This window comes from Parasteatoda tepidariorum, chromosome 5 (assembly GCF_982258835.1).
Source record: "Parasteatoda tepidariorum strain Cologne lab strain chromosome 5, Ptep-v5.0, whole genome shotgun sequence".
In the NCBI taxonomy this organism is placed as follows: Eukaryota; Metazoa; Arthropoda; class Arachnida; order Araneae; family Theridiidae; genus Parasteatoda; species Parasteatoda tepidariorum.
This window is the reverse complement of record NC_141759.1, coordinates 379,994-402,645: the sequence shown is the minus strand read 5'-3', so window position 1 is coordinate 402,645 and position 22,652 is coordinate 379,994. Positions and strand designations below refer to the sequence as shown.

Below are 22,652 nucleotides of genomic sequence, written 5' to 3'. Positions count from 1 at the left end.
GAGGTTGTCAATGGAATGCTAATAAAAGGTAAGTTATAAGTAGTTAAAATCGCAACACCACCATGTGGTCGGTTGCGATCATCGCAGTCGTTACGGAAACACGAGTAATTACACAAGTGAAACTTGTCTGATGATTTTAAGAGTGTTTCTTGAAATAAAATACACGTAGGTTGATATCGAGAGACTATCTCTCTGACATCAGTTGATTTATTGCGAATGCCACGACAGTTCCACGAAATAAGTGTAAATGCCATTATGTTGTGGATTGTGAGATTTGCATGATCTCTTGATTAACCGGAGGACAATCTAAAATGCTTTCTTCGTCTTCAGAGAGATAAATGGACACTTCATAGTCCTTTTCAAGATTTTGTAAAACTCCAGTAGCTGAATTGGCAAACTGGAGGTACTTCGGATCTTTTTTCTTTTTCGTTTGTCCAGGACGTTGACGTATTGGTTGGGGATTATGTCTATGCGCTGTTGCTTCTTCGGAAATTTATCATATTGATCTAATTTAGCTGCTTTAGAAGGTGGAGAAGTGGGCGAGGGAGAACTGCTTGATGAAGTTGCTTGATTCGAAACATTAGGTTTCGATGCTCCAAAATGAAAAGTAGGCTGTTCGGTAGACGTTAGCGTGAAAGGAGTATCAGTTTGTGTGCTGACAGAGCAGTAGGTTGCTTTTACAGCTGCAGAATAGGATACGCCCGGACGGGGAGTTCGAGCGGTAACCATTCGCCGTGCTTCATTAAAAGTCAAATTTTGCATGACTTTAATGGTCTGTATTTCTTTTTCTTGTGACCAATTTGGACAATTCCTGGAGTAGGCCGCATGATTACCCTTGCAATTGATGTAGAGGGCCGGTAACTCACAGGAAGTATCATCATGGCCACAACCAGAACAGCGAGCACAAATAGGTGTGCTACGACAAGAGGCCTTTGAGTGACCAAACCTTTGACACTGGAAACATCTCAAAGGGTTTGACACGTATGGTCCAACCGGACAGTTATACCAGGCAAGCTTGACTTCAGATGGCAACTTCGGAGTAGCGAAAGTAAGAATGAGATGTTTCGTGGGAACGAGTTGGCCATTCCTACGAACCTTAATTCTTCTTACAGCAATAACATGTTGATCGCGCAATTCATCTACAATCATTTCTTCTGTGTCATCAATAAATTCTGATTGCGATATTACCCCTCGTGAGGTGTTCAGAGTCTTATGAGGTGTGACGTTTACTGAAAACGAACACATACAGGTTGATAGAGTAGTCGCTTGTTTTTCAGATGATACCTGTACTAAGAGGTCACCTGATCGTAATTTTCGAACAGACGTTACTTCTCCTAAAACAGAGATAAGAGCTTTGTGTATCAAAAATGGGGATATTTTACTAAACGAAGTGTTAGAAACAGGGGGATTTAACAATGCTATATTAAAATAACCAGCATATTCACACGGTGGTAAAGGTGTTCCGCTTTTTTTGCTATGGTGTGCGGAACTAAACACCTTGCCGCCATAGAAAATTTCAAGGACTTCAACTACCAGCGGCACCACCCACCAAGGAGTCCAATTAAGGGGATGCAGGCAACATATTGGTTCTGACACCAGTACGTTACATACACCAATGCTAGCCTATAGTTATACGCCCGCGAGTCACCCCTGAAGCAGCCTCCACCCTTAACAAGGTGCCCAGCAAGTGACCCCGGACTTGACCCAAGCCAACAGATGATGTTCGTGGCAAGCCGGTCGATGCATACAGGCCAATATGCACCTCCCGTTTACCTGAAGCAAGGGTCAAAGCAGTGTATTGGAGTACCAAGATGCCCCTCAACTACCAGGATCCCCTTTTCCAGGGACACGCGGGTGGTCTCTTCCCATCTATGTCCAACACAACAGAGTGGTAATCAAACAGATGACAAGCCCTCACCAGTAAATTTGGCAACCACGACTAGGGGGAAGTGAAAGGGAAAAGTAGGAGTAAAGGGAGAGGAAAACGAAGGGAGGACAGATCACTAGGGTGACTCCCTGTGTTTACCTGAAGAAGGTAAACCCCCTCAGGGGGAAGAAATGACAGGATCGATGGCAGTCATAAAATATAGGGGCAAAGAGAACCACTGGTACAAAATTCAACCTCGCAAGGAGTGGAGTCTTTTCGACCAGTACATATGCTGTACCGGACACAAGAAAAGGATTAATATTGTTTTGAATGTTTTCTAAGCTAATGATTACACTTTATTTTATAAAATTAAATTTAAGGTAAAAAACAGCTTCTAAAATAGAAATAAATGTATGAAAAAGAGAATTTAATATTACAATTAAGAAGTTATTAAAGATCTGATACGGAGATTTGATTTTAAAATCTTTTCTCAGATTTCTATCACCTCCCATGTAATTTTAAACGCTGTTCCCTATTTAGTGAAATAACCTGAAAAGCATATTCATAAAATGAAAGAAAATGCTTTTTTCATAATTGTAAATTTTTAACTGATAAAGACTTGAACTTACATTTAAATTACAGAGTTCAGACTAACAGTGAAGAGATCAATCAATCAGATACAAAATTTATTATTAATTTTATGTTTTAATTTTTTTAAGTTTGACAGGTGAATCTGTCTTCTCTGCTTTCCTTTTCGGTGTTTGTCCATCTGAAGATTCCACTTGAGAAACCATTTCTCCCATTTTTTGCTTCTTTAAGCCCTTCATTTTTCTAGTTTGCAGGTTTGAGTAATCTTGGCGCTCCATGTGAATTCTGCCATGAGTGGAACCAAATGTGTCCTTCTTCATATTTTTTACTTTTGTGGGCTAAAAATGAAAAACATATTAATATGAATAGAAAATAAATATAATATAAGAACTGAATTAGAATTACTGAAAAATAAAACCAGATAAATTTGAACAATATGTAAGTAACATGAAACCCAATTGCAAATTATTACAACTTGCAAGAAATACATAAAAAAAATATTATAAGGTTCTTATTTTTTGTTGCTACCTTTAATTCTATCTAAAAAAAATTAATGCAATGAAAATTTTTATTTCAGAACCATTCAACAACAGACAGGGACCAAGTCTGTCCTGTTCTCCAAACATTTTAGTACTTAGTATTTCATAAAACTAGTAAATAAAAAAAAATAATAAACAAAAATCGAAAAAAGCAATGCAATTTTGCTCCATTCTTAGCTGCAAATCCTTTACTTTGCAAATGAAAAATTTATACTAATTTTAAGTATATAAAAATGACAAACCATGAAATAATTAGTAGCATAATGATTAGTTAAATTTTATACACATATTTTCCTTTTGTACCAATTGGAAAATCAACACCTATGATTATAATATGATGAAATGATATAAAGTAACTGTTCCTTTTGGTGTAAGTAATATCTAAGAAGGCAAAGATTTAATGAATTTTCTTTTTGTCTTGGCTTAAATGATGGCTTTTTCATTACTTAGTACAAAGTAGCTTTTCATATCTTTATCAGCTTTCAACGAGACGTGTCTGAAAAATAGTCTTCCAGGAGGTGGCTAGTGAGGATGTATTTTCTCAAAGCTGGCTTCATTTAATTGAAAAACAATATTAGCTGCCTTTTGTACTTAATATCCAGACACGCCTTGATAATAGTACCTTTCATAAGAGATAAATCTTTTCATAACAAATATCAATCAACAGTCTAAATAATCATTTTCTGACTTTAAGGAAAAAATTCTTATAGCAATAGGAAATTAAGGAAGTTTTTAAATTTGTCTTTCTTTTTTATAAAATTAATTTTGAAATTATCAAAAAAGTAAGAGTGTAATATTAAATGATGCTGCAAAGGCTTTTCTTTTTAATAATGCCAGATAATGCTCTATGTGTTTTCAATTGTTTGTATCTTGTTAATAAATGATACTTCATTCTTGGTACTCTTGAAATCATCATCACTTTGTTTAAATATTACTTTGGATTATGTATCAATTCATTTTGGATTGAATATAATTTGGTTTATAATCCTAAACAAATATTTTTTTACCCATATTATCACACATTAGTAATATATTTATTATTGAAAAATATATCTATTATTTTTATCATAGAAAATATGAATATTAAATCTAATGAAAATTAAAGCTAGTTAAAAAAAAAAATTCATTCACATCTCTGTTAAGACTTAAACAGCTCCAAAAATCACACTAATAATAATAACTAGCAAATACTTACAGCAAAATCTTTTCATTTTCTTCCAAACTATAATTCTAACATAATATGTCTGTTAATATACTAAATTATAACTCATAAACTCCATTTTTGATATGTAATCTTAAAAGTTCAAAAATCACAATAAATAAAGCCTTAGTTTACCTTCAATTGTTTTGGCTGTTTACAAGACTGCTTAAAGAAGTCATCAGAACCTAATTTGGAACGTCGAAGAGTCAAGTTCATGTGTGGTCCTATTTCTTCCAGTTCAACACCGGGCTCTTTTGATTCTGTTTTTTTCAGAGATACTCTAGAAAAAACAAATGATAACCTGAATGATACAAAAAATGTAACAAATATTCATTATCACTTTTCATTAAGCACAATTGTTATAATAAAAGTACTATTTGAACGTCAACATTTAAAAATAAAGTATACATACCTGTAACTTCTAAAGCATATCTTTTCATTAAACACAGAAAACACTAACAAATGCTCTAAGCCTTTGAGATTCACATATTCTATGACGGGACCTCTGAAGAAATCTATAAGGAAAAAAAATTCCCTTTATAATGTATCTTCAAGCTGATGCCATGGGTGCAAGTTGGAAAAAAGGCCAAGACTGAAAATTTTTTGACTGAAATACATAACATACACAATACCCCCTCGACATATGCAAACTATCGAAGAAAGCTTTACCATAATACATCAAGTTTAACAGGCATGAAAGTGGACAAAAATTAAAAAAACTGAACTTTTACTATGCAGGTCACTAGGAGGAGGGGAGAGGGCTCTATATGATACTGAGATTTATAAAAGCAACTTTTAACAATGCTGGGAGACTTTTATTCAGTATTTAAAGTGGCAGAAGCATTTAGACAGTTAACTTAAAATTTTTCTTAAATGTAATTTTCAAATTTTGACCACTAATACATAAAAAAAAAGCAATTATAGGAAGGCGCGACTATTAAATTACTTACTAATGAAAAATATATCACATCTTTACAGTAACTAATTCAAGAGAAAACTTACTTCTACTTCTTTCAAGAATCGTGATATTGGGTTTTAAAATCGCGTGAATATGAATCACGATATTGGATTCTAAAATCGCGTGAATATGAATCGCGATTTTGGATTTTAAAACACGAAAATACAAATCATGATATTGGATTTTAAAATCGCGTGAATGTGAATCGTGCTGTTGGATTTTAAAGACACGAAAATACAAATTGCGATATTGAATTTTTAAATCGCGTGAATAAGAATCACGATGCATAATTTTTAGATCACATGAATACGAATCGCAGTGAGAAATTTTTAAATAGCGTAAAAATACGAAAAACGATATCTGATATTACAACTGCGTGATAACGAATCGCAAAATTGGATTTAAAAATGCGTGAATACGAATCGCGACGTTGGATTTTAAACTCACGAGAATACAAATCGCGATATTGGATTTTTAAATTGAGTGAATAGGAATTGCTAGTACGATTTTTAAATATCGTAAAAAAATTGCAACACGTAAGTTTTAAATCAGTTAAATACGAAAATCGATGATTGATATTAAAATCGTCTGATTAAAAATCGCGATTTTAGCAGACCGTTGCAGTTCCTAATATTTAAAATTCCGAAAATCAGCCAAAAAAAAAAAAAAATCAAATATCGGCGGCCGAAACAAAACGCTTAGATTCCTTTCCACTCTATAGCGGAAGTCGCGGCAACCCGACTATCGTTCGGGCGGCTTGGGTTTCTCCAATAGGACTTCCCAAAAATTTTAGTTTTTGGAACATGGTCGGAAATTTTCAAAATTGGGAAGAAAAAAAAAAGTGGATTTCCGCTTTTTCGCGGAAGTCTTTCATCCTTGGTTTAAATACTGTACAAAAAATATTTATTCATGTCTTTTAATAAAATAACAACAGGACATAAGAAAGTAGACCAATAACGTAGACCTAAAAAGTATTTTTAAGGACAGAAAAAATAAATTCCGATTTCCGTCTTCGAGTCAGTCTTGATTCCGTCCGCGGACATTTTCGAAAGACGGAAATCCGTCCTGGGGACGGAAGACTTGCACCCATGGCTGATGCAAAGGATTTCAAGCTATTAAATCAGCTTAATATGTAATATATCTTTAGTTTATATTTTGCCTTAAATTTTAATGAAAAGATTTAATACTAGACAACTAAAAGACTAGTTTTAGCTGTCACTCAGTGAGCTTGGTCAAACCAAAAATAAATACTAGAGTGAATACTTATTTTAAAATTAATAATAAATAAATGAACAAAAAAAAAACTTTAATTTTCTTCTTGACTACCATAAGGTAATTTGTAATCTAGAACTTCCAAACAACTGATTAGAAACATATAATTCTTGATTGGCTAAAAAAAAAAAAAAAAAAAAAAAACTTACCAATAAAGAAATTCTTTATTCGTTTAAATTCAGGTTTCTGATCAAATCCTTCAGTGAACAAAAGCATGGGTTTATTGCCTGTAGCTACCTTTGCTGTCTGAAAATGTGTTTAGAATATAGTTATTGTGGAGGAAGCTATTCAAACACTAAACTACACACACTTCTTGTTAAATATCAAAATTAAAAGGAAAACAGAAATTGGTCAAAAAATCTCAAAACAACGAGCAAGTTACAAATTAAAACACAATGCAAAAAAATTAAAGAAAAAATATTTTTTCAATAATAATATCAATAAAGAAAGATTATATGTACCAGAAAAATTAATGAATAAATAAAAGTAATATTCAGAAAATTATAATCTAAGAAAATGAAACTAATGCAATTTTTCTACCTACTATAGTCAATATTTGTACAAAATAATAAAAGATCATTTAAATTTAACATTAATTATCTTTTTGAAAAATCATACTAATTATTCTGACTGATAAATATCAATGCTGTCAATTCTTTCTACTTAAAAAAAAAAATTACTGAGTGAAGTATATATGGAGTTTACTTCTAAAAAATTATAGGATGTAACTAATTATATATCAATATAATTCTGGCAGCTTTTCAAGCTCTTAAGTGCATAAAAGATATTAACTATAATAAGCTTTTATTGCATGTCTTACTTTAAAATCTTTCAATGATTTGTAATCTTCAATACCAAACTCAAACATGTCGAGCACTTGGTGATCAAACATCCTTCCAGCTACCATGTTGTTCGGCCTCTTCTTATTGTGAGACCCAAACATAAAATGAGAGGCATCAGATTTCTTACAAAAGCCTTCCTGCAAATTAATTTAATGAAACATCAAGTCAATAAAATTTGGATGTAGGAACAGTAAGACAAAATTAAAATGCCATTTCCTCTAAATAATTTTACTAAAATACTGACATAATAATTCCTCCACTTTCTATTTGACTCACTTTAAAATCTCACAGCTAACAAAATTTAAATAACCTAGATAAAAAACAAGAATATTACAGAATTTATTGTTTACAGAAGTTTTACCTAAATCTTACATTAAATAAATCATATCCATGTTTTATTAACTACTCTACTTTTTTATCATGTAAGAATTAGTAAAATTCAGAACAACTTTAGTGTCACCCACAACCGGTTATGAACGTACCAGTATTTCACATTCGAAAGGGCTTTTCTCTTAATTGCATTAACTTGTGATGTAACATAAATCAATTAAATATGCTACTTAGACGAATGCATTGCCGAAATTTAATTAGTCGACAATTTTTTTTGGTATTGGGATTTGGTTCTTCCATCAGTGTGTATATATATTCATATTATTTATATTAGTACCAAAATTTATTAAACCAATTAGACTGTAATTTTCATTATTTCCAATTTTTTTATTTATTTAAATATAATAAAAAACAATTAGAAAAAGAGCTACTTTTGAAGAGTGCAATTTTTAAGATATTCTCAGTTTTGGAATTATCTATACTTTTTATACTATCAATGTTATACATTAAACACATTCGATAAATTCATAGCTGTTCACTTATTAAGTAGGATAAAAAAAAAAAATCATCTCACATAAACGAGGTAAGAAAAAAAGAGGATAATTATAACACGTGGAGTAAAAGCTTTGTTATGGGATTAAGCGAAAGTTTTGAAATGAAAGTTTGATTTGTGGAAGCCTGTAAAACAACGGTCTTGAGATAGTGTCATTACGCAAAATAATCACATGATTTGGAAAACCTGGAATACAATCATCCCTGTTATTGTTTTGTTGCAAAGCTTATTATAGTAACTATTTCCAGAAAAACTAACTTCCTACAATTGTATTTATTTATTATGCTATAGATATATATATATATATATAGTACAAAATATATTTTTCATGTTTTCTCTATCTTTTGTACTTATTTTATGAGCTCTATACTCTTGTCTTATTTCATATGCACTATTAATTTCTTTTCACCACAAAACATTACATATTAAAAATCTTAATTTCAATTATGAAGGGCTGTATAGTAAAAAAATACATAAGTATTTCAAGGTGAATTTTACTACAATCTCAAATCTTACAGTGGCCAGCGAAGTTTTTCTGACAGTCATGAATATTTTCTGTTCTGTCTCATTAGCTAATTCTAATTCAATTTAAACATGGTTTTGTGCCGATTTGTTACATGAAATTAATCAATCTATAAAAAATATATATATATACCTTTTAGATGCTTTTTAAATTATTTTCTTTCAATACATATATCAAAACCTTTATTAAGAAATAATGATTCTAATTATTGACTTCAGACTTTTTATCTCATGCGTTTAAAATTCACCACCAAAATTACTTTTCTTTTTACAAAATATAATCGAACCACACTATAGTGAACACTCGGATGCAGTGAACTTTCCGTCCATACTCCTATTTAAATAATGTTATTTTTAACGCTTATAGTGAACAGCTGAGAACTTGGAAATTCGGTTATAGTGGACTCAAATTTCATTTCTCTAAATATCTTTTTCAGTCCTTAATCTTTAAACTTGCAGGTGTTGGGACTGAAAATTAATGCATCCCTATACAATGGGTCATATTTCACTCCTTTATGCTTATCACTTTTAACTATACTGTAATAAATGTTAAACAGAACATTTATCATATACTCCCACCTCCCTGACAATCCTCTCTTTGTCCCTTTTCCCCAAGCTTGCTTTACAACTAGTTAGTTTGGCCACCTGCTGAATTTTTGGAAATCTCTGATCTGTTCAAACCATATTCTTTACAAATCATCCTTCGACAATCAAGAAGGGGAACAATTTAACTCGTTCTACAGCTGCTCTATTCCATTTCTCACATCATCTATTTGAGACAAGATTTTTATTCCAAAGGTAGTGGCAAATTCTCTAAAGAGGAAAGCATTTTCGATAGAAGACAAGGTTAAAATTGTAAAACATATTGAAGACGGAACCAAACAATCGGCACTGTGTAAGGAATTTTCCTAGTCAAAATCTACAGTTTCAAACATTTGGAAAAATCGAAGTGCAATTCTTGCCGCATGGTTTCGTTGAAAAAACTATGTTGAGCTGAAAGAGAGATTGCAGAAGAAGCTTTGTTAAAATGGTTCACTACTCACAGGGATGAGAGTAGTCAGAAAGTAAAAAAGAGGAAATCTAAGAATGAATATACATTATATATACACAAAAATTTGACAAAAAAAGTGTGATTTTTAAACTTGTAAACCATGTGTTTATAAATCCCGATGATTAATTTTAAAATTGTATGAATATGAATCACATGCCCGATTTTAAATTGAGAGAATATGAATCCCGATATGAGGCTTTTAAATCGCGTGAATATGAAACTCTATATCGAATTTAAAAAATACAAATCATGATGTGTAATTTTTAGATCACGTTAATACGAATCATGGTGCATAATTTTTAAATCGCGCAAATAAGAATCCCAATGTCTAATTTTTAAAGCACATATAAATACGAAAATCGATGTTTGATATTACAACAGGAAAAACGAATAACGACACTGGATTTTAAGATCGTGCGAATACGAATAGCTACATAGGATTTTAAAAGCACGTAAATACAAATAGCGATATTGGATTTTTAAATCTCATAAATAAGAATCACAATGCACGCCTAAATAAGAATCGCAACGTTCAACTTTCAAATCAGGTTAATACGAAAATCGATGCTTGATAATAAAATGGCGATTTTAAAAATGCATAAATACAAACACAATATAGGATTTTTAAATCTCGTAAATAAGAATTATAATGTACGATATTTAAATAGCGTAAATAAGAATCGCAATGCGCAACTTTTAAATCAGGTAAATACGAAAATCGATGATTGATATTAAAATCGCGTGAATAAAAATCGATATATTTGCAGAGTCAGGACTTGAGATTCCTAAAAGGCTTGTTTGTATTGTTTTTGTTCAGACATAATAAACAAAAATTTACAAGATTAATTGAATGAACAAATAAATATTTTCACCGCAAATCTATCTGTATTTTTTTTCCGTTTGTTTTCACGCCAGAATACAGGAAGCAGCGACGTCTGAATTGTGAAAATACGAGCTATCCGGCGGATGGATAAAAATACGGAAAATCTTATTTTCTGTGCGTAAAAGCGGAGAAAATAGCTAAGATTAATAAAAATGTGGAGGGGTTAGCAGCTAGGACGTAGTTTAAACTTTCTGTTTATCTTTGAAAATCGTAAATAAATATAATTATTTTATTTGAACGACTGAATTTTCACAAAAAAGAGAGATATTTATATATATATATATATATATAATTTTTTTTTTTTTTTTTTTAGAGAATTGGAGTTCTTGATAAAAAGGCTGAAATTCGAGAGGTAAAAGCGAAAAAATCGCATCCCTGTATAAAGATCAACCAGTTTTATCCCAAAGAAATGATTTTTAGAGAAACTTCAGAGAGGGGAATGAGGACTTCAATACTTTCGCCGGAAAATTAAATTCCTCATGAAATATTTTAACTTGATCAAAAAATTTTTTCTGCAGAAATTAGCGGAAAAAAATGGAAAAATCAGAAATCCACGGAAGAATCACACCCCTGTACTCAGCAGGACCTATGCTTCAAATTAAAGCGAATGAGTTAGCTGAAAAGTTAGAGGAAAAGGATACAGTGTACTCCAATGGATGGCTGGACAGATTTTAAAAAAAAAACGGAATAATATTTCTTCAGGAAAGATTATTGCAGAAGAAGAAAGTGTTGATGCAACGAATGTGGAAAAGGGGAAAACAGAAATGTGGCCAAATATTATACAGAATTATGAAGGGAAAGACATTTTTAACTATGACGAAGCTGGACTATGTTACAAATTGACTTTCAATCAGACATTAATTTAAAGGAGAAAAATGCACTAATGGTAAACTCTCCAAAGTGAGAATAACAATTCTTGTTTGTGCAAAGATGAAGGGTAGGAAAAGTGGAAAACTGTCATAGGTAAATCTCAAAAACCGAGGTGCTTTAAAATTTTTTTAAAAACTGCCTGTTAACTACAAAGCCAATCAAAAAGAAGTTAATCAAAACTTTTTTTGAAGAACTTCAACAGTGGGACAGTGATTTATAAAAAGTAAATCGTAAAATTGTTTTTCTTGAAGACAATTGCACAGCTCACCCCCATTTAGAAAGACTAAAGTGTATTAAGCTCATATTTTTACCACCAAATAAGATTTCTGTGTAGACCAGGGTGTTATTCAGGTGTCTCACTATAGGAGACAATTAGTTATGAGTATTTTAGATAACTATGAAAAAAAACAAACATGGATTCAGAATGCAACATTTTTCTTCTAAAAGCAATATTTTTGCTATAAAAATCATGGAGGCAAGTAACATCAGCTACAATTCGTAACTGTTTCCGACATGCAGGTCCTTCAAAGGGTCTTAAAGTAAAAGATTCCAATGTGGAGGAAGAAGAAAATTTACCTATCTCTCTATGGCTAAAAAAACAGGGAATGGATATTTTTCCTAAGGACGTTATTGAGCAATTTGAATGTTGTACTTCTGGTACTCCAACCGATGATGACATTGTCAGTGAAATAAAACAAACAAACGAAGGTAGAGAAGACTTATTAGAAGAAAATATTGAAGAAAAAAATGAACTTTCAGCACCATATATAGCTGAAGTAAGATCAGCCATAAATGTCCTCAATACGTTTTTTTCTACAGAAAATGTAGATCAAAAAATCTTTCATTTTTAGCACATTTTAGATAAGAAAATTGATGAACTCTATTTAAAATCAAATTGTGTTCAATCAAAAATCACAATTTTTTTTCATAAAAGGAGAAATTAAAACTAATTTTTAGCTACACAAGTACTTTTTTCAACCTGTACAAACTTAATTTTCAATCACGGTACACTATAGCAGGGTTCGCACTGTAATACATTTATCTATAGCACTGTAATACATTTATAATTATATTACAAAATAATACATAAGAATAATGCAATAATTAAAGTTCTTAAAAAATTAAGTTCTCTTTTAGGCTGCCATAAAAGGTGATGGCCGAATATTCAGTATATAGATGATGGTCAAATTACATTTCGTTACAGCTTTACAATGAGCTTTTAAAAGCATTTTAACTTTTAGCAAATTTACTTATAAATTAACTTATGAGCAAAACTAACTTACACTTAAAAAAATAATTACTCTGCGTACAATAATATTGCATTTCAATAATTGTATATAGATAAATACGAAAGAAAAAAATATGTTACAATACAACATACCAAAGGAGTTGCATCTTCAAATGGTTTTAGATCGTTTTTTCTAAAAGAAGAAAAATAAAAATCAAGATGAAAAAAAAAACTGCAATGTGAATCAAGTCTTACAACAATTACACTAATAAAAAAAAAAAACAACATAACTTACTTGTTATAAAACACTGTATGAGGCTTTTTCAACATAGACTAAAATGCAAATAAATTGAAGAATTAGTTAACAAGTATATCATTCCAGTTATTACAACAATAAAAAGTAACTACTCAAATACACATTTAAAATAACTTAAGTATGTCGTAAATAAAACAAAATTTTATTCTATAAGGGAAACATCTTAATTACCTACATCAGATACCAACTTTTTTTGAAAAACGAACATAAATAAACATTCAACTTTTTTTTAATAAAATATAATAAATAACAAATATGTTTAAGATTCTAAAATAAAAAAAAAGCCAAGAAGATTGTAAAAACTATTGCATATTTTTTAAAGAAAAGTCCAACCCACAGACTTCTAAAAGATTTTTTCAGGGTTCAACAGATTATTAGGTATTAAGAAATAATAACACATCTTAATTTGCTATTATTTAATGTTTATTGAAAACAGTTTATAGCACTAAAACAATTATCGTGATCCCTGCCGGCCGAAGACTCCCCGTGTAGAAAATGGTGACTAATGCATGTTAAATCTGTCGAGTTCTACATGTTCCTAGAACAAATCATACCTCTGGGGGTACTGATACAGGAGTTTCCTTGCCTTCTGGATTGGTTAAAAATTACAAGACTACAGAGTTGAACATTTTGCCATTCCATCATGTCCATGTCCCGTTTGTTATTCCATCATATACTTATTTAAACACCCTTTTTAATTAAGTAAGAAAATTTAAAGGCAGCAACTATATATATTTTTTAAAATTTTAAAGTACTTTAAGGCAGGGAGACTTAAGAGACTTACTTAAAAAGAGAGAAAGGCTGGTTCAGTCCTTAATTAAAGCTTAAGCTATGATTCTCTCCTCACGACGCACATAGATAAAAAAATTTTTAAAAAAAACGCAACAAAAGTATGTGAAAACATTGTCGTTTTCACTTTCTGTAAGAAATGAATTGAATGTTCAATACTTTTCTGATAATAGCAGTCAAACTTTACACTGCTAACAAATTATTTTTGTTCAAAAATACAACATTCATAGATTTTCTTATAGTATTAAAAAAAAAAATATTTAGTCAGAAAAATTTCTTAACAGTTGTCGTTATTATTTTATTTTAGTTTTTAACTTTTGCTGTTAAATAAAAGAAAGCATATGAAGGCACTTTTATAGCTACATATTGTCTGATAACAACAGTTTATTAATTGGGATGCCTAATTTTAATGTATACATAACAGCAATTTTTTAATACATTATCACTAGGAAACAAAAACCTTGAAAACTAATTGCTAAAAAAATATAATCCGGGCAGATAATAATGGAAATACTATTACACTTGCTCATAAATATTTTAAAAAAAAAGGTGTTATAATTAAAACACATAAATATTTCGAATAATGATATTAAAAAACACATTATGATATTGGAAGAATTAAGCATTTATTTGAAGTTCAAGATTTTACTTTCTTTGACCTAATATATTTTCTAATTCTTTTTTGTTCAAAGTTACGAGACTGTAATGATTTTACTGGCGGAATTCTAACATAAGTTCTTAAACATCTAAACAAAAACATAATGCTTTTATTCACAGAAATTCTTTTAGTATAATTGATTTGATGTCACCTTTATATTTTCTGAAGTAAAGCACGGAAAATTACCTTTCCCTTTTTGTGTTTTATAATAATACTTGCTGGTGATATTTGACTTGAAATTAGATAAGAAAGAGTGACCTTCTATTTACACTTTAGCCCTGATTTTGAGGAAAATTATTCAAAACTTTTAGGGGCTTTTAAAATTTTGTTAGGCTAAAAACACATTACACTAGTTTATTGAATAATGATTGACTAGTGTAACTGAAAATACATATTCCATACAGCATGTTAACCCTCCGCGTTCGGTTCAGTTTTTATACTTTCCAGTCCTGAAATACGGGGCGATTTTTAAGTTACTTTTAGTTTAGCACTTTTCATTTTAAGTAATTTTTTCACCACTAAATATCAAAAATTATAAGTATGATATGAAATGCAACGTTAAAGCATCAATCTACTGGTTACTATATTAAAAAGTAGGCGTTATTATCTTCCTTCTACGAATTTTTCTATATAACTTGCGAAATTCCCGAATCCTCTAGTGCCACCTAGTAGCGAAAATAAGCATCAGATGATGGTCGTACACGGGGAAATGGCGGGATCCGTATTGAAATCAGGGGGAAAATGTCTTCGCCCGAGATTTTCACGTGACCCATAGTGGGGGACGTACGCGGAGGGTCAATCAATTTGTATTACATATTAAGTCAGCCATATTTAATGCCAGTATAAGTCATACCAATATATTCTTATTTAAATATATAAAACAAATGGTCTACATTAGGGGTGCACAACCTGCGGCCCGCGGGCCAAATGCGGCCCTTCGACTACTGAAGTGCGGCCCGCGAGAGCTTCTAAACACAATTAAAAAAAATTTTAAAAATGGCAATCTTTAATTGCACTTTTAAGTCATCACGTGTTGACGCAATCAATTTTAACAGATTCTTTAGTAAATGTACGTTTAATGCGCTTTCTTTAAGCCGATTTTATCGTAAATATAAAGGTTTTTTTTTAAAACAGTTATTTCCGCTTTTTTACGTGATATCGAAAATCCCTAATTTTTATTACGACGCGAGTTTCAGATCACCCATTTAAATAATAACTTTTTGGTGCACTTTATTTGTGACAATTTAATCTTAAATCTAAGTGATTTTTTATCTTTTTTTTTTGCTATTCTTTTTTCAAAATTTTTTTTCGGCAGTTATTGCTATGCGTTCCCACGTATTACAAAAAATTTCAATTATTCTATAACGACATGCAAATTTTAAATTGTGCATTTGACAAGCTTTATTCATGCTGAGTTCAGCATAAATATAAGTAATTCCCCCCCCCCAATTATTTCTATACTTTTCCACATGATTTTGATGATCCCGTTATTTGATTATGATGTTACTAAGACACGTGATTGTCAATCGCACAATTAAATAATCACTTTTTGATACGGTATTTCGGTACAGTTTTATCGTAAATCCTAGTTATTTTTCCTTCTTTTTTTCCCGCAACGAATATGATTTGGTCGAATGTGGTAATGAATTGTGATTTGGTCAAAAACCAAATATTCGGCACAAAAAAAATCGACTGAACACCGTACACTTGGGGCCAAATAGCAAACTCTTTTAGCAGCATAGAAACACTGAAACTAACATTTCAATGCTCAGAATAATAATATGTGGAAAAACGTATTCCTAAATTAACTCTAAAAAATAAGGCCAATCAAGAAGGTTTTTGAAAATGTCGCAAAGCGAAACAAAAGAACATAAAAATCAATCTTAATTTTTGGAAGACAATTTTTAAGCTTAACATCTCAGTTTTCCAATTACCAGAAAAAGCCAAGAAAAAAGAATTAAGTCAACAGAAATGCTATTAAAAATTACTGTGTTATAATAAAAACGTCTAAAAAAAGCTTTTTTTATTTAAAGAAAATAAAAAGTTAGAAAAAACGTTCTTAATTTTTTAAATGAAAATCTTATGCTGAAAATCTCAATTTAAATTTTTCTCATTGCCATAATTTTAGAAGAAAAAAAATGGCTATAAAATAAATTTTATTAGTAACTTTATTTTTAAAAAAAAAATGCTGTCATAATAAAAATGCCTTAAAAAAGAAAAACAGAAAAAAACAAATTTTTCTTAGTTCCTGAAATAAAACTTTAATACAGAAAATCACACTTTTCCATGTTACTGTTTATTTATATTACAGTACAGGGAAAGAGTGATAATAAATTAATAGTATGAGACGTTCTGTTAAAATGCTGGGTTATAATAAAAACAGCGAAAAATGGAAAAAAATCCTTCTCAATTCTCAAAGTATCGAAAAAATGACAGAATTGACTTATCTGATTATAATTTTTTTTATTTTTTTTAAAAAAGTAATATCTAAAAATTCAAAAATAAAAAAAAACTTAGAAAAATATATTTCTGAAAAATATTCTGCCGAATATTTGACAGATCATTCAACAAACTGAATTTTTCACAGAAGGGCCAAATACTCATTACATCCCTAATTTAAATGCAATGTTATTGCAACTTGAGAAATTCATAAAATGGAGGAAAATGTGAATTTTTAAACTGCTCACTGTTTGTAGTTAAGATTTCAATTTTTTGTTGCTTAAGTGGTGATCGTTTTCGATTAAAAATAAAAAAAAAAGGTTTATGATAAAAAAAAATCTAATAATTAATAAAATGAAATAATAAAGTACATTACAAAATAAGCATTGAATTTTATTTTAAACTATCATAGTTTTGTTTTTATTTTAGGCTTTTGTTTAAAACCTATTTTGTTTAAAACCAAATTTTCTTCAATTAAAATATTTAATTTGAATTTATATTACTTAATTATGACTAAATTAGTTAATTATGACTAATTTAGTCATAATTATGACTAAATTTTTTCCTACTTTCATTCTGTGGGCATTGCATTTTTTTTTTATTTATTAGAATTTAATTCTAAAATGAATTTTCGTATTGCATGATATGATAAAAAAAAAACATTTCTTTTCTTTGTTTATTTTGATAAATCTATTATTCATGTGATAAAAATAGCAAATTTTTTTTGGTAAAAAAAAAAGCTAAGGTTTTTTTACTTTTGAATGAATTCTAATAATGGAACACCTTTAATTTTTTACAAATATATTACTAAGTTTATTGATAAAAAAAATAGAAAGAGAAGGTTTAAATAAACATTACTACATTTGTCATTAACATGTCGAAATACATGTGCGGCCCTTCGTTAGCCAACCTGCTGTGCAAGTGGCCCTTCACTCAAAAAGGTTGCGCACCCCTAGTCTACATTGATTTACAAAATTGTGAATTTATCTTATCTTATAACAATTTTAAAAGAAAGAATAAGGGAATAAACTCATAAAATTGATGACAATGACTTTCTATCTTTTATTTAAGAATGAATTTTAAATATTTATTATGAATTATTTATGAATTTTAAATAAGAATTTTAATTTTAAATAATTTTTTTCAATTCACACTTAAAATCACAGTAAAAAGTTAGAAGCATTATTCAATTTTCATTTGCTTCAACAAAACTTGTTATTCAACAGTTTTGAAGACAGTCATTTTTAATAATATATGTGCACATGGGAGAAGGAACTCAGATACAGTGTTGCCAGATTAAGGGTTTCCCCCCCCCCCAAATTTAGGGTGATTTTTTATCTTCAGTGGGTGTTTTAGAGGAATTTGTTTTTAGGGGTTTGTCTTGGGGTTATTCGTGAATTTTATTAGTTTCATTTTGGTTATGTTCTAATATCAAATTTTACAACTAAAACTGTGAGATGGTAATATAAAAATCAATATATTAAATCAAAACAAAAAGACTTAATTTTAGAACTTAATCCCTTTGATAAATGCAGTAAGTTATTACTTAGCTCGATCAACCTGTACGTTTAGTGAATTTGAATTCAAATTATTTAAAATTTTTAATGTGCAAGGTTTAAAAATAATGCCAAAGGATAAAGAAAAAAAGAAGTATGTACAAAAGTACAAGAAAGATTGGGAACACGAAAAGCAATTTAACGGTAAATTAATAGTACAATTGTTCATCCTTTTATTTAATTATCAGCACATTATTTCAAATAAAACTTATATATATATATATATATATATATATATATATATATATATATATATATATATATATATATATATATATATATATATATATATATATATATATATATATATATATATATATATATATATATATATATATATATATATATATATATATATTTTTTTTTTTTTTTTTTTTTGCAGAGTGGTTGACATCGGTGACTGGAAGAAGTGAGTTAGTATTTTGTAAATGTTGTAAAGTTGAGCTAAAGGCACATAAAAAAGATTTGGCAAATCATGCAGCAACAGACAAGCACAGCAAAAAAATGGAAGAATCTGAAGCTGTTTCCTTAACTCCAAAAATTACACAGTTTGCTAAGAAATCTATAGACGATAGACGTAAAATTGCCGAACTAAAAGTTGCTTGTTTTATAGCAGAGCATTGTTTGATTTCAATCATGGATCACTTAGACGAGCTCATAAAGATGACAAATCAGATATGCTTCAAAATATCAACTCCATCGTACAAAATGCTTATCTTTACTCATAAATGTCATAAGCCTATGTATGTTTCAAGATTTGATTGATGATGTTGGCGAATCTTACTATTCTCTCAAAGTTGATGATAAAAACAAAGAAAGTGATGGGTATTATGATACGTTACTTCAGCAAGAAAAAATGTAAAGTCATTACAACATTTTATTGAATTGTTGAAATTGAAGCCGAAACAATGAATATATCTTTCAAGACAATTTTGGAAAAATTTACGACTGAAAGGAAAGGCTTGGAATGGGCATTGACGGTGCTAATGAATGTCATGGTGGGCTCTCGCAATTCATTTTCAACAAGATTACTTCAAGATGTTCCTCATGCATTTATTGTGAAATGTATATGTCATTATTGTCATTCTTTACATCCTGCTGCTGAACATGCATTTTCTGTTCTGTCAACCAATCTTGATTTTTTAATTTGTGAAACTCACAATTGGTTTTCCAACAGCACAAAAAGACAACTGGATTACAAAAAAGTTTATAAGCTAAATGAAGTCGCTGATCCTATTAAGACTTCCAAGTTATTTGAAACTAGATGGCTAGCTCGAATAGAATAAATTAAAATCATTCTTGATCAATGGGAGCCTCTGAAAATACATTTCGGTATTGCTGCGGATAAAAAGAGATGTTATACTGCAAAGCAACTCTATTCAATGTATAAAGACGCTAAAAACAAATTGTATTTCAGGAATGTGATTGACAAAAACACAAAAAAGAGGAAGTTTATAACTGTAGCATTAAACATGCAAAAAAAAAAAATAAATAAAAAAAATAATTGATATGATATCAATAGCCAATCTGATAATGATTACATTATTATCTATTCAAATAAATATAAATAAATGGTAATTATGTTCTTAAATAAAATCTTGATTAAAATAATTTTTTTTTAATAATTTAGATAACTTTGAGTAAATATGCATAAGCACGATTTTATGTATCACATCATTTTAAAAAAACATTTCAAAGGACCTTTATGGACTTTCTTATCAGTTCTTTGTTTTTTCGATGGTCTTTTATAAACATGACTGATCTGTAGACTGCGTTTTGCAGACTTTTGATCATCAGTGTTAATAGGACAAGAAAGTTCATTTCTCACACAATTTTTAGAGGCCTTAGATTAAGAATCGCGATATTGGATTTCAAAATCGCGTGAATAAGAATCGCGATGCTTGATTTCAAAATCGCGTGAAAAAGAATCGCGATGTTGGATTTTAAAATCACTTGAATAAGAGTCGTGATGTTGGATTTTAAAATCGCGTGAATAAGAACCACAATGTTTGATTTTAAAATCGTGTGAATAAGAATCGCGATGTTCAAGTTTAAAATAGCGTGAATAAGAATCACGATATTGAATTTTAAAATCACGTGAATAAGAATCACGATATTAGATTTTAAAAGCACGAAAATACAAATCGCGGTATTGGATTTTTAAATCGCGTAAATAAGAATCACGATGCACAATTTTTAGAGTCCGTGAATACTTATCGCAACGAGTAATGTTTAAACCGCGTATAAATCCGAAAATCGATGTTTGATATTACAACCGCCTGATAACGAATCGCAATATTGAAATTTAAAAATATATATGAATCTCGACATTGGATTTTAAACTAGCGGGAATATGAATCGCTATATTGGGTTTCAAAAACGTTTAAATACAAATTGCGATATTGGGTTTTAAAAACACTTAAATACACGCGATATTGAATTTTTAAATTGCGCTAATGGGAGTTGCGAGTAATAATTTTTAAATCGTGCAAAAACGAATCTTAACAAGTAACTTTTAAAGCAGTTGAATACGAAAATCGATGATTTACATAAAATGATTAATGTTAAATAAAGATACATAAATTTTGTTGTTAAATTGTACAAAGAAATTCAGAACAGAATACCAACTAATTTTGAAACATTAGAGTCTATAAAAAAAGTTTTCACCGGATTCAACACGTAAATTTGTTAAGGCAAATATTACAGATATTGTTGCTAAATTTTCATCAATTTGTATTGATATCGATGAAACAATTGCTGAGTGAGATTTACTCTCGAGTGTAGATGATTTGAATTGTAATTCTACAGAATTATTATGGAAAAAAATCGGCAAAATTAAAAATTCATGCAGAAATTTAAAATTCAAACAGGTTTTGACTCTTGTTTTAGCCTTATTAAGTATTCCGTTTTAAAATGCAGCGGTGGAGAGATGTTTCTTCATATTAAATATTATTAAAGACAAATTGAGATATAAAATGTCTATTACTACAGCTCTTGCTAATTTGTGGACTCAATATGAACTTTCTAATGGTTGTCAAAATTTTGTACCTACTTCTTCTATGTTAAAAATGTTTAACAGTGAAAACATATAGAAATCAGAATATAGAAATCAGAAAGTATTGAAGAAAATATGTAGGATATTTTATCAGAAATGTAAGCATAATGTCAGAACTAGAATATTAAAAAGACTATATCGTTGATAATAAAATATTTATGTAAAAATGTGCGAGTCAAAAGTATTGAAAAAAATTAGTAGATTGATTAGTAACGATTGAAATGTAAAAAAGATGCTGATAATAAAATATCACAAAGTATTAAAGCAACGTTTCCTATACATTATTTAACTTTTGTACTGTTTTTTAATAATTAAAAATTTTGATTTTTTTTAAAAATTTTTTTAGGGGATTTTATAACGCCATCTGGGGGTGAAAGGTTATCGACACCTGGCAACAGTGCTCAGATCCCTCAAAATTTAAAAACTACATAAAAAAACAGATTTTATATAAATATATATTTGTGGACTAGTTAATAATTGCTACGAAATTATATTGCTCAAGCAATTTTTGCACCCTGACTCGATGGCGACCCTGACAAGAGACAGCTCTACCAATAGCACGGTACACTGACTGCCGTCTGTTTGTTTTTATCAATAAAAATATATAACTTACGAGATCTTTCAATACTTGAAGAGCAACATTGTTAGCGTTAACACCTCGAATGAAAATTGCTTTCTTATCATTTTCAATTAACTTCGGCTCACGATTTTCAAGAAAGCGCTTCCCAGGTCTTGTCTTTGGTTTCCTAGAAAAAATTATTACAAATTAAAGAACACATATGTATTGTCAAAAAAAAAAAAAAAAAAATACAGGAAAATTTTTAACAGTAACCAACATACACAACTTGATGACCACCACTTTTGCTTTCAAATTTCATGATGAATAATTTCAATTAAAAAAATGGAGGAACAATTTGAATTAATTACAAATTTGAAACAGTGAATTATTTACCACGCTGAAATGTACGTACTGTTTACAAATAAAATGAAATAAAACTGCAATGAATAGTAAACATATACCTATTTTTGTTCCGTTTATGAAAAGTTCACTGTTTATCTAGCCTCAACCATAAGCCTCGTTAATGAAAATTTAAAGCTATAAGCTTACACCAAGTTCTCGTCGCACTGTTCTACT

General features: G+C 29.7%; 1 protein-coding gene across 1 annotated transcript; it reads right to left on the bottom strand.

Annotated features, from left to right (window-relative positions):
- Positions 1-2,540: 2,540 nt before the first annotated feature.
- Non3 (Ribosome production factor 2-like protein Non3) lies at positions 2,541-22,582 on the bottom strand. Its single transcript, XM_016070045.5, has 9 exons — positions 22,358-22,582; positions 22,131-22,263; positions 13,000-13,037; positions 12,858-12,897; positions 7,246-7,404; positions 6,575-6,671; positions 4,608-4,710; positions 4,331-4,475; positions 2,541-2,793 (listed from the first exon to the last, which is right to left on the bottom strand). Exons 1-9 carry the CDS (start codon positions 22,393-22,395, stop codon positions 2,566-2,568), a joined length of 981 nt encoding a protein of 326 aa, XP_015925531.1. The 5' UTR covers positions 22,396-22,582; the 3' UTR covers positions 2,541-2,565.
- Between the last annotated feature and the right edge of the window lie 70 nt (positions 22,583-22,652).